Below are 13,973 nucleotides of genomic sequence, written 5' to 3'. Positions count from 1 at the left end.
TTGAGAGGTCCTGTTAGATCTCATTTTCTTCATCTTGTTTCTTTTTAGTATTTTTCACATTTTCTACAACAAATGCATTTTTCTTTTGTAATCACAGTCCCCCTTACAACAAATATACAATACCGTTTCACATATGTAACAGTGATAAACATTTTAGAGATTAAGGCTTCACTCTCATCTGAACTACTGAGAAAATTTAGGAAGTGAATTTCCCCCTTGTCTTTAACTTACAAGAATTGCCCCAGTGTATTGTTCCTGTAGTCATGCTGCCTAAGTCGGCCAGAATTCTAGAGGGTCCCCATCCCTGAGCAGAAAACAAACAAACAAACAAAAAGAAAAGAATATTAGAATAATCTACCTTAAAAAAATCTTGCTTCTCTAAAGAAGAAGAAAAAGAAAGAAAGAAAGAAAGAAAGAAAAGAAAGAGAGAAAGAAGGAAAAAAAGAAACCCATGCACAAGACCTGAGATCTCTGAATCTCAGTTGGGGACACTGGAGAAAGAAAAGGAACAGCACCATGGATTGGCAACACATTTTATATAGGTATAAAGGTAGGCCTTGCTCGAGATTTGTCCGGGATCCTCCAGCTTATCTCCGGACGCTCCAGTTGCCTAGTTACGAGAACACGCTACCTCGAGCTCCGCCTCCTTCTTCTAGAGTACTCCCCTTTCTCCTTTCCTAGTCTCGCGCAGGGGCGGGTAGCCAGGACTCTTCAGCCACTCAGAGGTCTCCACCGCAGAACCTCAACCGATGATTGGAGGAGCGCAGTACGAGCGTTGCCTGGGGAACGCCTTCCGCGCCTCGAGGTAACGTCAGCACGTCGACGCCGGGCTTTTCTTTAGCCGGGTCCCGCTAACTCGGCTAAGGTGTGTCTGCGTCTTTGGTCAGGCTGTTCCTTGGCTAAGAGGGCAGTCCTCGCGGACCCACACGGTTAGCAGGTCTTAGTGCTCGGGCCGACCGCCTACACTTCCCTCCCGGCTTTTCCTCCCGACTTACCCGCTTTAGGGGCGTCTCGGAGTGGCGGAGGCCCCCGGGGAAGAGCGGGGTGCCGGTGTCAGCTCCGGGCTCGGATGGAAAGTGGCGGGAGGAGCGACCCGGGATGTTCAGTCTGATGGCCACTTGCTGCGGCTGGTTCAAGCGGTGGCGGGAGCCCGTCAGGTAGGCTGGAGCCAGCTGCCCTGGCGGTCCTAGGGGTTGGGGATGGCTGCGCCCCAGAGCCTCTTCCCCGCACCTGGACGAGTCTATCCCAGGCCGCAAGGGATGCTTTCATTCCCAGGGTGTCCAGGGAGGGAGAGATTGGAGGATGTAGCCTTGTTGTCTGGTCGACTTTCCGTTGCGATTGACAATGCTTATCGTTGTTATATTTTAAATAGGTTTGAATTTGTTAAAAAGTGTGTATGTGTGGAATTGAAAACTATCCATTGTGTGTTTTTCCTCTGAAGCTTTTGTAATGGAAATTCTTTTAAAAAGAGGGGGACATGGAATATAGTTTTCATAATATGCGCACATTCCATTCCAAGTCACACCTCCACACACCCCCACACAGTTGTATTTGAGGACGTGGGCTTGAAATCTGGCTCCACTACTTAATAATTATATGACTCAACCATTTTGGTCCCACCTTTCTTAAATAGTAAATGAGAGTGATAATACTCTGTGCTTTAGAAATATTGTATTCAATGAGAACAAGTGATAGATAGTGTTTTCTTAACTGTAATGTAGCTTCCAATTTTCATACGGTCTCTAGTAAAACCTTTTAATTGAAAGGGTCCACTTTTTAACATTTCATTTTGAAATGCTGGAAGTATTAATAATTAGTACCTGTTACTTGATATTCATTCAGTCAACAAATATTTATTAAGACAATACCTTGTGCCAGGCACTGTCCTAGGAAATAATCAGTGAAATTGATGCTTTTGAAACTGAGGCCCAACCTATAAAGGGACCTTGTGTTTGTTATATAAATAATGTTGACTTCACATAGTTCTAGTGTGGAATTGGGCCAAGGGTAAGATAAAGCAAAGTTTTTTTTTTTTTAATTGTTAACATTTTAAGTATATTTGCCATGAGAATGAACTGTCCTTTAAAGAATGAATCTGAAAAGCTACACTTACACATTATAACAGAAAATACGTGTCTAGATTGGAAAAAAAGTAACTTTAAATGAAACTAGAGATTCTTACGCATTATTAGCTCTTAACTGAATTTGAATGTTTTAAATATAAGTAGTAAGATCAACTCTGTAAGTCAAAGATGGGCTGGGTGTGGTGGCTCACGCCTGTAATCGCAGCACTTTGGGAGGCCGAGGCTGGCCTATCTTTGGAGCCCTGGAGTTCGAGACCAGCCTGGGCAATATGGCGAAACCCCGTTTCTACAGTAAAATAAACGGGCACGGTGACGCACGCCTGTAGTCCAAGCTACTTTGGAGGCTGAGTCAGTAGGATCACTTGAGCCTGAGAGGCGGAGGTTGCAGTGAGCCGAGATCGCTGCACTCCCTGGGTGACACAGTGCAACCCTGTCTCAAAAAAAAAAAAAGAAAGAAAAAAGTCAGAGAGTAGTTTTAGGTGCATAGATTCTGATTTATTTGTTTTAATTATATTCTGGTCTAATTTCACAGTATCTACTAAGACTTGAGGGTCATTCATAATAGTTGACCCATCATTTTCCTCCGTGTCTGCTTTTAAGAAATGTATTTGGTTTCTGTGAAGGCATATAACTTAACGTTCTTTTAACTAAAAACAGTGAAAACGTGTAATTCAAAGAAGGAGTGTTCAATTTAATTCATCATTCTTAGTCTTTGCTTTTCTTAGCAGTTTTTGTATATATACTCTCTGGAATGATTTGTTTAAAGAAAAGACAGAGTTCAGAGAAAGGAGAATGTATTGATTTCCAAGTAGAACAGATAATTGAATTTTCTTAATAAAGCATTATTAAAATTTAGCTGCATAACCCAGAGTGTATTTTCTTCTTTAATAAGCACCATCTAGATTTGTCCTGTCCAGTAGGGTAACAACGAACTACATGTGGCTATTGAGCATTTGAAATGTGGCTGGTCTGAATTGAGATGCTGTAAGAGTGTGTTTAATACATAGTGGGCTTTGAAGAAAGATTTATTATGCAAAAAAGTCAGCATCTTATCAGTCTTTTAAAAGTATGATTACATGTTGAAATGATAACTTTTGCATATGCTAGGTTAAATAATATGTTAGAATTAACTTTTACTTTTTAAAAAATGAGATTACTAGAGAATTTCAATGTATATGTGGCTTATGTTACATTTCTATTGGATCTTACTGCTCTAGATTATAGCCTAATATAAAGGACATAGGTAAACATCTCAATTTGGATAACTGTCAAAGGATTTGAACACAAATTGGATTACACCTGTCTTCTAAGTCCCCTTGTTCAATGCCTGATTTATAATAGTGGCTGAGTAAATATTTGCCAAATATTGTATGTAGTTTGATTTTTCTTAGTAATAATCATCCTGAAGTAAATAACATTAGCAAGTAGTTCCATTTATTTTACCGGAATAAATGAGAGGTGAGCAAGCTAATTTTAAAAACAAAATTTTGTGCTTTTATGGTATTCTCTATTTTTTCAACAGAAATTGCCTGTTTGATTATTATGTATGTATTTGTTTTCTGTAGAATTTATTAAGATTCCTCTTCGTGTTTATATTTTATGAAGATAAAATGTGAAGAGTGAATGTGTAAAAGAGATGATGATGGTTATTAATATACTATATTTGAGATTACTTTGCAGATTTGTTTAATACATTCTGTATCCATTGTATTTGTCCACCTAGGTCCTCTCCTAGTGAGCATATTATTCCAGACATTGGAATCAGGGATTAGATTTGTGTGATAAGGACAAGGCAGGAGTCAGAGATCAAGTGTTAAGGCACCAGTCTAGGTCAGGAGTCAAGATCTTATAAAAGTTTAACGCTTGATCCCCCTTAGTGGAGTACTGAACCCCACTTATTTGGGGTTTGGTATGGCCCCATTCATGAATTTTGGTTCAGTTTGGTACGGCTCCATTCATGAATCAATGAATGTGGAAATAAACTCTTGAAACTTTTATTGTTCTTAAGTTTATCTTTTAAAAATATGTTACCAAATTGCTCCTCAGAAAGGATTTAAAAAAATAACACAGTTTCTGCTCCTACCAACAATGCATTGGAGTGCTTTTTTCACTGAGAAAATCAGGAGTTATCGATTTTTCATCTTCTTCAGGTTATAGGGGAAACTGCTTTCTGCTTTGAGTTTCTGTTGTGGTTTTTTTTTTTTTTTTTTGAATACTAGGAAGATTAACTTTTTTTCCTTGCGCATTTTTGTTTCTCTCAGCAATTACTGTTGTGTCTTTCTGTTGGGGCAGGTGTGTTTTCTTACTGAATTTTTAAAAAGAAATTTTAAGTGTTTGCCGTAGCTACTCTTTCTCTGTAATACAATTGACACTTGAACAACGCAGGATTTAGGAGCACTGAACCCCACCTTGCCAGCACAGTCAGAAATCCACATATAACTTTTGACTTCCAAAAAACTTAATTACTAATAGCCTCCTGTTGACAGGAAGCCTTACTGATAACATGAATAGTCAGTTACCACATATTTTTTATGTTATATGTATAATTTATTGTATTCTTAAAATAAAGTTAGAGGAAAGGAAATGTTAAGAAAGTCATAAGGGGCTAAGCGCGGTGGCTTACGCCTGTAGTCCCAGCACTTTGGGAGGCGGAGGTGGGCAGATCACTTGAGGTCAAGAGTTCAAGACCAGCCTGGCCAACATGATGAAACCCTGTCTCTACTAAAAATACAAAAATTAGCTGGGTATGGTGGCGGGCACCTGCAATACCAGCTACTCGGGAGGCTGAAGCAGGAGAATCACTTGAACCTGGGAGACAGGTTACAGTGAGCTGAGATTGTGCCACTGCACTCCAGCCTGGGCGACAGAGCAAGACTCTGTCTCAAAAAAAAATTAAAAAGAAGAAAAAATATATTGACTATTTATTAAGTGGAAGTGGATCATCATAAAAGTCTCCATCCTTATCCCCTTCCCATTGAATAGGCTGAGGAGAAAGAGGAAGAGGGTTCGGTCTTACTGTCTCAGGGATTGCAGAGGCAGAAGAGGTAGAAATGGAGGCTGGGGAGGCAGAGGAGGCAGGAGAGGAAGGCACACGTGTAACTTTCATCAAAAACAAATTTGTGTATAAGTAGAGCTGTGCAGTTCAAACGTGTGTTGTTCAAGGGTCAGTTGTATAATATTGCAAGTATTTTCTTTCCATTTGTTATATTTTCAACTTTTTGTGATTTTTAAATATAAACATTTAAAATTTTTGAATTCAGGCTGGGTGTGGTGACTCACACCTGTAATCCTAGCACTTGGGAAGATTGCTTGAGCCTAGGAGTTTGAGATCAGCCTGGGCAATATAGTGAGACCCCGTCCGTACAAAAAAGTTTTTAAAAATTAGCCAGAAGTAGTGGTATGTGCCTGTAGTCCGAGCTACTTGGGGGGGCTGAGGCAAGAGGATCGCTTGAGCCCAAGAGGTGGAGGCTGTAGTGAGCCAAGCTTGCCCCACTGCAGCCTAGCCTGGGTGACAAAGTGAAACCCTGTCTCAGTCAATCAAACAATCAATCAATAAGACTAAATAAAAATTTTAAATTCAAATATATTACTCTTTCAGTGTAATGTTTAGAAAGTTCATCAGCATTCCAAGATTACATTCACATATACTTTTTTCTTGTAGTTTTATATTTTCATTTTTAACATTAAAAAATGTTGATCTATTGCAATCTATTTAGCCTATAAGGAGCAGCCTTCATCCTGAGTACAGGACACAAGGTCTGTGAAGCTATGATGCTCAGTAAATCTCTGGGCCTTATAGCAGATTCTAACCCTTAAACATTCTCATCTACACATTTTGAGCTCCTGTTATTTATAACATAGCATCTCGGTGATGAAATAGTACATGTAAAATATAATGATCGAATATGCAAGAGGTGAAAGATGATTTTTAAGATTTTTAACGAGTATCAGGAAAGAAGATTTTAGAAGGGGTGTAATTTTACCTGGGTCTTGAAGAAATTTATGCAACAAATTTTGCATACAAATTTTGGCAACAAAATTCTTTGTTTATATGAAAATATACATGTTATATAACTCCTTATATATTATGCATATATAACTAACAGAAATATTTTTACTATTATTTAACCAAAAAGAAAGATATAATAAGTACCATATGCCTGCCAGGTTTTATAAATATTAATCTTTAGTCATCATATTTCAATTTTATTTTAATAAGTAGGTAACAAATCCTTGAAACTTCCTGCCCCCATTCATCTCCCACCATTCTTCCACAGAGTTAACCTTTAATTGGAACTGATTTCTAGCCCATGTATGTTTTTTCAGCATCACAATACAACCTATCAAAGCTTTGCTTCAAATTTATTAGTAAATTGTTTGCTGTGTCCAAGTCTAAAATAAGATACGGTACACAATGTTTCTAGTGGTCTGTTATGTCCTCTTTGCTATGAACTTTTTCATTGAGGGAATTCTTAGCTCCCTAATACCACCATTCTTGGCCTAAATAAATATAACTATAAATCTAGACCACTTATAGAAATTGCTGAGTTCTTAGTTTTCCAGTTAAGCTGTATGTACAGATTAGCGAGGATTATCTGTTGTGCTGTATGCTGAACTGGAATATTTTACATCTCTTTTTATCCGCCTAGTTCTTCTTGATTATGCATAGTAAGAATTTTAGAATTTTAAGATAGAAAAGGACCTAGAGACATTCTTATTCTACCCCCTTATATTTTAGAGATGAAAAAATGGACACTAAGAATTTGACTTGATCAGGGCTTAAAAGCAGGCTATAAACCCAAGTTTGGCCTTCTCACTATTTATTCATGCTCAGTAAATTTAGATAATGATTTTGCTGTAATATGGGGTTCTAGATCTGAATTGAAATGTCAGAAAGTAGTGTACTTCTGCAATAAAATCACACTACTTTTTCAATACTTTTTTTCTATCAATTTGTCGTATAGTGATTTTTTAAAATTCTCACATATGTATCGTAAAACCGTGTTCTAAAGTCTTTTTTGTGTGTGTATTTGTTACTTCTAGAATTTGTATGTTTATGTTAAAATTTAGAATTTGCTCCATGTAGTTTTAAATATTGTAGATAATAGAGTTCCGATGTGTCAAACTTTGATATTTGTGTTTTTAGCGAAATGTTTTCTTTGACTTGCATAATATTTTTGAAGTTAGAAACAGCTTTTATGGGCCAGGCATGGTGGCTCGCACCTGTAATCCCTGCACTTTGGGAGGCCATGGTGGATAGATCACTTGAGGTCAGGAGTTCGAGATGAGCCTGGCCAACATAGTGAAACCCCGTCTCTACTAAAAATACAAAAAATTAGCCAGGCGTGGTGGCAGACTTCTGTAATTCCAGCTACTTGGGAGGCTGAGGCAGGAGAATTGCTTCCACCCAGGAGGCAGAGGTTGCAGTGAGTCGAGATCTCACCACTGCACACTCCAGCCTGGGTGACAGAATGAGACTCCGTCTCTCAAAAAAAAGGAATAGCTTTTATGTAATTATCATATTGAAAGTATTATCTTCCTTAGTTAAAAGATGAGGAAGTTTAGACTTGTAGATGTTCAAATGATTGCCATAATGTCATTCAGGAAAGATTCAGAATTTAAATGTTTTCTAAGTTCAATCCTCCCTAATGCCATGATGCTTATATTTCTGAATTTTTTTTTTTTTTTTTTTTTTTTTTAAATAGAGACAGGATCTCACCATATTGCCCAGGTTGGTCTCAAACTCCTGGACTCAAACAGCCCTCCTGTCTTGGCCTCCCAAAGTACTGGGGTTACAGGCATAAGCCACTGTGCCTGACCAGTATTTCTGATATATTAATATGTATATCTGTTGTATAAAAAGGAATTCTGAGATAAGATATTCTCATGTTCTCACTTAGGAGATCTATTATATACATTGTGTTGACTTGAACAATATTAATTATTAGCTCCTGGAGTATGGAAGTCTTCACTTGCTTCGGCAGATAGCTAAAGTGATGTAAAACAGACCTTTGGATCTCTTAATCTCTACCTTTGATTTTTTTTTTGTTTTTACTAAGAATTATGTCAGTTTTTTCTTTTGTAATGGAGATTTTATTTGTCGTGTTGAGAATAAGTATACAGCCATTTCAAATTGTACACAATTCTTAACATACATACCAAAAATCTAGAAAACCTCTATTGTAATTCCTTTTTCTGAGATGGTCTCGCTCTGTTGCCTAGGCTGGAGTGCAGAGGAGTGATCACGGCTCACTGCAGCCTTGACTGCCCGGGCTCAAGCGATCCTCCCACTTCAGCCTCCCCAGTAACTGGGAGGTGCATGCCATGATGCCTGGCTAATTTTTTTTTTTTTTTATTTGTAGAGACAAGGTCTCACCATGTTGACCAGGCATGTCTCAATCTCCTGGGCTCAAGTAATTCTCCCACCTTGGCCTCCCAAAGTGCTGGGATTATAGGTGTGAGCCACTGTGCCCGGCCTCTTTTTTAAATAGTTATTATAGTGACATTCCAACTTAACATTTGGAGGCAAATTTTTCTTAAGAGGATTATCAAAATCCAGTATCTATAAGTGTTTGATAAGCTGTACACGTTCTACCAGTTCACAGTTTAATAGCATATACACTATACACCCAAATTTTCAATCTTTCACAGCACATTACACAGTTATTAGGAAATCGGGACTTCTGTGACCAAAGATGTTATAGTGTACACAGTTCTGACAGGGAGAGCCGTGATCAAGGAGTGGTTTTCTTTAGGAAACAATTCTGTGAAAAAAAAAACAACAACACGGGAATAGAAGTAATTTAAAATGTTCAAGACATTAAATGCAGGATTCTGACTCTGTATGGCCATTTAGTATATTTTGTATTACAATATATAAAAACTAAGCCCCCATATATGGAATGTTAAGCTGACATCCAAGACAGTCAAAACTTCCTGTAGTTCAATATCCCATACTGTTTTCTGGTTTCACCAAAAAATAAACAACCAGCGAATTATTTCACCTCCTGAAAAAACTTAACAATGGAATGAGGTGGGAGTTCCTGCTTCTTAAAAATGTTTCTAGAGCTACTGAAAAACTTGCACTTACAAAACAGTTGATAAAAATACCCTGGATTGTACAAGAAGGGAGACAGGGACTACTGATAAGATATGGTATATGATATTAATCAGACTTGGCTTCTTTCTCTCCTGCTTCATCAGAGGTTGGAGTCTCCTCGGTTTTAGTTTCTTCGTTTTCGGCAGGTAAATCTTCTTTAGTTTCTTGGTTAGCCACTTTGGCCTGTTTTCCCTGTGCTCCCCTTTTCCCATTTGTTTGCATTTTTTTTTTTTTTTAAATCTGAAGATTTATCCTTTCCTGATGCCTCTTTGGCTTCATTTCCACTTCTGCAGGAGCAGGTTTAGCCGACAAGCGCGCAGATCTCCTCTTGGGCTCTTCCTTCGCCACCCCTTCGGCTGAACTGACCTTCCTCTTGGGCATCTTGGCGGCGGGAAGGGCACTTGCTGGGCACCTGTGGGCCACGGCGCTGAGAGCCTTCGTGAAGCTGGGCTGCCTGGCTACTGGCACTCCTCCCGCCGCCCGAGCTGCTGAGACCCCTATTTCAGTTTTGAAAGTCTTCCTGTTAATTAGTACCTTGAAACCATGAGCATGTAAGCTTTTTCAGAAAACTTCAGCCAATTTGATATATGTGGATTTAATTACATTCTTTAATATGAACTATTTTGATGTGAAGATTTATATAAATTAGCTTCATTATAGTACTTTCTCAATCAAACGTTATGTATTTTAATTTTACTTAGTATTTACTCAGCAAATGGGGGTCAGAAAATGTTTGTTGTTTCTTTCAGTAAAGAAGCCTACTGTGTGCCCAGCACATTTGATACAGACGCTACAGAGCTGATACAGAGAAGTTCTGGTAGAGGAGCCTGTATAAAAAGTAGCCAGGGATGGTTGTGAAGGGCTGGGGGAATACGCGGCATAGAAGGAATCCCCGGCATGGCAGGCCTCCTGGGAGTGGCAGAAGTGGGGGCTGCCAAATTGAGACTTGATTCTCTATAAGGATTTTAAGCAGAAGAATGCTATGGTTAGATTTTTGTTTTTGGAAACAGTCTCACACTGTCACCCAGGCTAGAGTGCAGTGGCATGATCCCAGCTCATTGCAGCCTTATTTAATTTTCATTATATCCCTTTAGAGTGGCTATTGTTATTATCCTATTTCATTCATGAACTTCTGAGAAGTAATGTGTCATACAGCTTAGAAACGGCAAATCTGGCACTTGAACTCAGGTCTCTAACACCAAGTTTGTGGCTACATTTCAGAGTACCCATAATACCTCTTATGTTACTTATTACTAGTATAACATACTGTAAATCTTATAATACTACAGAGTCCTTTGTATCTCAGCCTTTCTAGTAATCAAAGACCCAGGGATGACTATAATAGGAGTGAGGAGATCAATTTCAACTTCTGGAAAAGTTACATCATTAATTATCTGATAATACAGTTTGAGTATCTCTTTTTTTTGTTTTGTTTTTTTTTAGACAAAGTCTCGCTCTGTCGCCCAGGCTGGAGTGCAATGACACGATCTCAGCTCACGGCAGCCTCCACCTCCTGGGTTCAAGTGATTCTCCTGTCTCAGCCTTCTGAGTAGCTGGGATTGCAGGTGTGTGCCACCAAGCCTGGCTAATTTTTTTTGTATTTTTAGTAGAGATGGGGTTTCACCATGTTGGCCAGGCTGGTCTCAAACTCCTGACCTCAAGTTTTCCATCTGCGTCGGCATCCCAAAGTGCTGAGATTACAGGCGTGAGCCACTGTGCCTGGCCCAGTTTGAGTATCTCTTAGCTGAAATGCTTGGGACCTAAAATTTGTCAAATTTTAAATTTTTTTTATTTTGGGACATTTGCATATATATATATATATATATATATAGTGAAGTATCTTAGGAATGGCCTCCAAGCCTAAACACAAATTTCATTTATTGTATATACAATAGCCTGAAAGTAATTTTATAAAATATTTTAAATAATTTTGTGCATATAACAAAGTTTTGATTGCAACCTGTCACATGAGGTCAGGTGTGGAATTTTCCACTGTGGTGTCATATTGGTGCTTAAAAAATTTAGGATTTTGGAGCGTTTCAGATTCCAGATTTTTGGACTAGGGATGCTCATTTACTGGTTCCTTAAGTAGAAGTATGTCAAGTTCCCTTTAGACTCACTACATAGTTGTATTGAGTTGTGACTATGTTCTTCTTTTGTTTAAGGCTGCTATACTGAGATATGCTCTTAACCCCTTGTTTATCAACTCATAATGTGATTGGTATTTTCTTGTGCAGTGTTCTGAGTCTGGAATCCCTTCATCTTCCTTCTGTTTTTACCTTTTCCTTGCTTGGCTAACTTCTCACTTTAAGAACTTAGGTTAGGCATTACCTTAAGAAGCTTTTCTGACCTTCTACCTTAGCTTTGGACTGGATAAAGTCCCCTTGTTCTGTATCCCTTTATCATCTTACATATATAGCTAAACATTTTAAACTTTCATAGTGTCAGAATGTATTTGTATTTATGTTTTAGTCACTCTCACTAGAGGTTGAGCACTTCAGGACAGAAAAGATGTCTGAGGCATTTTTGTGTCCACAATGCTTAATGCGCTTTAATTGTATTACCATCTGACCAAATGATTAAATGATTGATTTTATTGCTAGTGTCAACTTTTGTAGACACTGTAAACCTAAGAGTACTGTATATTATTTTTTCAATTTGAAGGGCTAATGTATTTGATCAAATAATCATCAGACTAAAAGATATTGGCAATCTTTCATCTTTCTGTTGTCATACGGCACCACAGCCAAACTGTTCCCAATAATAATTTACCATATTTTTGTATGTATGTATGCATGCATGTATGAATGAATTAATGAATGAATGACAGGGTCTCATTCTGTTGCCCAGGCTTCAATGCAGTGGTGCAGTCATGGCTCACTGCAGCTTCAGTGGGCTCAAGTGATCCTCCCACCTCAGCCTTCCAAGTAGCCAGGACTGTAGGCACACATCACCATTCCCAGCTAATTTTTTAAAAACGTTGTTGTAGAGACAGAGTCTCATTATGTTGCCCAAGCTGGTCTTGGGCTTAAGTGATCCTCCTGCTTCGGCCTCCCAGAGTGCTGGGACTACAGGTGTGAGCCACCATGCCCTTCCAATTTATCATATTTTAAAAAGCTATAGCTACGTGTGCATTATAAACTTGGTTAAATAAATTATACCTCTTTATAGAAGTTTGAGTTTTAGGTGAATGTTAACCTTTTAATCACATTCTATCCTGAAAGTATAAATTTAATGTTTTGTTATCAGGCTTTGCAGTAATCCATGCTGTGATTTTTATTTGTACTGCCTGTTAGTTATGTTTATTCAGTAATGCTTTAATTCCCTAAAACATTTAATTAAAGCCTTTTTTCAAGAATAGGACATAGTCTTAAAAATTAACTAGTTGCAAAGGTAGTAAAAGTGAAAATAGAAATAGAATTATTTTATGCTAGTCTCAACACTATTATAATTCTCTAAAGTGATTTTCTTCTTTGAAGGACATTTTTGTTTGTTTGAGCCTAATAACCTATAAATAAAGACAGACTCTTAAGGTAAAAGCTAATTTTCTTGGTGGCTTTAAGAACAGTGTTTCAGAATGCATAGTGTATATGTATTTAGATGTTTGTTTTTTTAAAAAAACTGAAATCTTGACAAGAATGGAGAAAAATGTGAGGTGCTCTATGTAATAGAGAACAAGGAGTTATTTTTCATAAAAAGGTGTATCAGGGAATTTTTACTTTGACTCATAAGGGATGTGAAAAGGTTTCGTGATGTTTCCAGGAACTGCCGACTCAGTTGATGCTTATTTGTTTATTTGTGGTATTGTCTTCTCTGAGTTCCAGGGTGGGCTCTGTGGCCTGCTGTCTATCCTTATGACTGCCCACTGCTTCCCCTAATTTATAACAGTTATCTCATATTACTGTAATTACCTCTCCAGTGCCTTTTTTCTTGCTAGGCTGTAAGGCTTATGAGGCCTAAGAATTGTGGATATTTGTTTGCTACTATGTAATGGGTGCTTAATATTTGTGGAATAAATGATGTAAACTAGTAGAAAACAGGGATTTACTCCCCCAAAGTAATTGCTCTCATTCATGGCACTGTTTAAAGCACTGTAGATCTTGAAATGCATTGTATACATAAAGAACAATTGAGTTAGCTTTAATATTAGCATTACTTTAGTCCAATTCATTATATCTCTAGTAACTTGAATTATCTAAAATATTTATTTTATCATTGTATTTTATTTTATTTTATTTTATTTTTTGAGACAGCATTTCACTCTGTTGCCCAGGCTGGAGTACAAGTGGTACAATCTCACCTCACTACAACCTCTACCTCCCGGATTCAAGCGATTCTCACAGCTCAGCCTCCCAGGTAGCTGGGACTACAGGTGTGCACTGCCACGCCTGGCTAATTTTTGTATTTTTTTTTTTGTAGTGACGGGATTTCACCGTGTCGTCCAGGCTAGTCTCAAACTCCTGAGCTCAAGTGATCTGCCCTCTTCAGCCTCCCAAAGTGCTGAGATTACAGGAATGAACCACCAGGCCTGACCTGGCTTGTTTTATTTTATTTTATTATTTTATTTTATTTTTGAGATGCAGTGTTGCTCTGTTGCCCAGACTGGGGTGCAGGGGCGTGATCTTGGCTCATTGCAACCTCTGCCTCCTGCGTTCAAGTGATTCTCCAGCCTCAGCCTCCTGAGTAGCTGGGATTACAGGTGTGTGCTACCATGCCCAGCTAATTTTTGTATTTTTAGTAGAGATGGGGTTTTGCCATGTTGCTCAGGCTGGTCTCAAACTCCTGAGCTC

General features: G+C 38.3%; 1 protein-coding gene and 1 pseudogene across 5 annotated transcripts in view; one reads left to right on the top strand and one right to left on the bottom strand.

The window, feature by feature from the left end:
* The first annotated feature begins 813 nt into the window (after positions 1 to 813).
* ARL13B (ADP ribosylation factor like GTPase 13B) overlaps positions 814 to 13,973 on the top strand; it is a 73,673-nt gene continuing 60,513 nt past the window's right edge. Inside the window, exon 1 of one of the 5 annotated variants that reach the window (XM_003261691.3) lies at positions 814 to 1,157. Coding sequence is in view for 3 of the 5 variants with exons in the window: in XM_003261689.3 (XP_003261737.1) it covers positions 1,099 to 1,157 (59 nt within the window). In the remaining 2 variants the exon portion in view is untranslated. Of the gene's footprint in view, positions 1,158 to 9,384; positions 9,735 to 13,973 lie in introns of those variants that run through there. The other 4 variants (XM_003261689.3, XM_030801621.1, XM_030801623.1 and 1 more) reach the window with 4 other exon arrangements.
* On the bottom strand, positions 9,223 to 9,584 carry LOC100602499 (annotated as a pseudogene).

Source organism: Nomascus leucogenys, chromosome 21 (assembly GCF_006542625.1).
Source record: "Nomascus leucogenys isolate Asia chromosome 21, Asia_NLE_v1, whole genome shotgun sequence".
Classification (NCBI taxonomy): domain Eukaryota; kingdom Metazoa; phylum Chordata; class Mammalia; order Primates; family Hylobatidae; genus Nomascus; species Nomascus leucogenys.
Note: the sequence above shows the minus strand (reverse complement) of the source record. Positions and strands in the feature narration are given on the sequence as shown.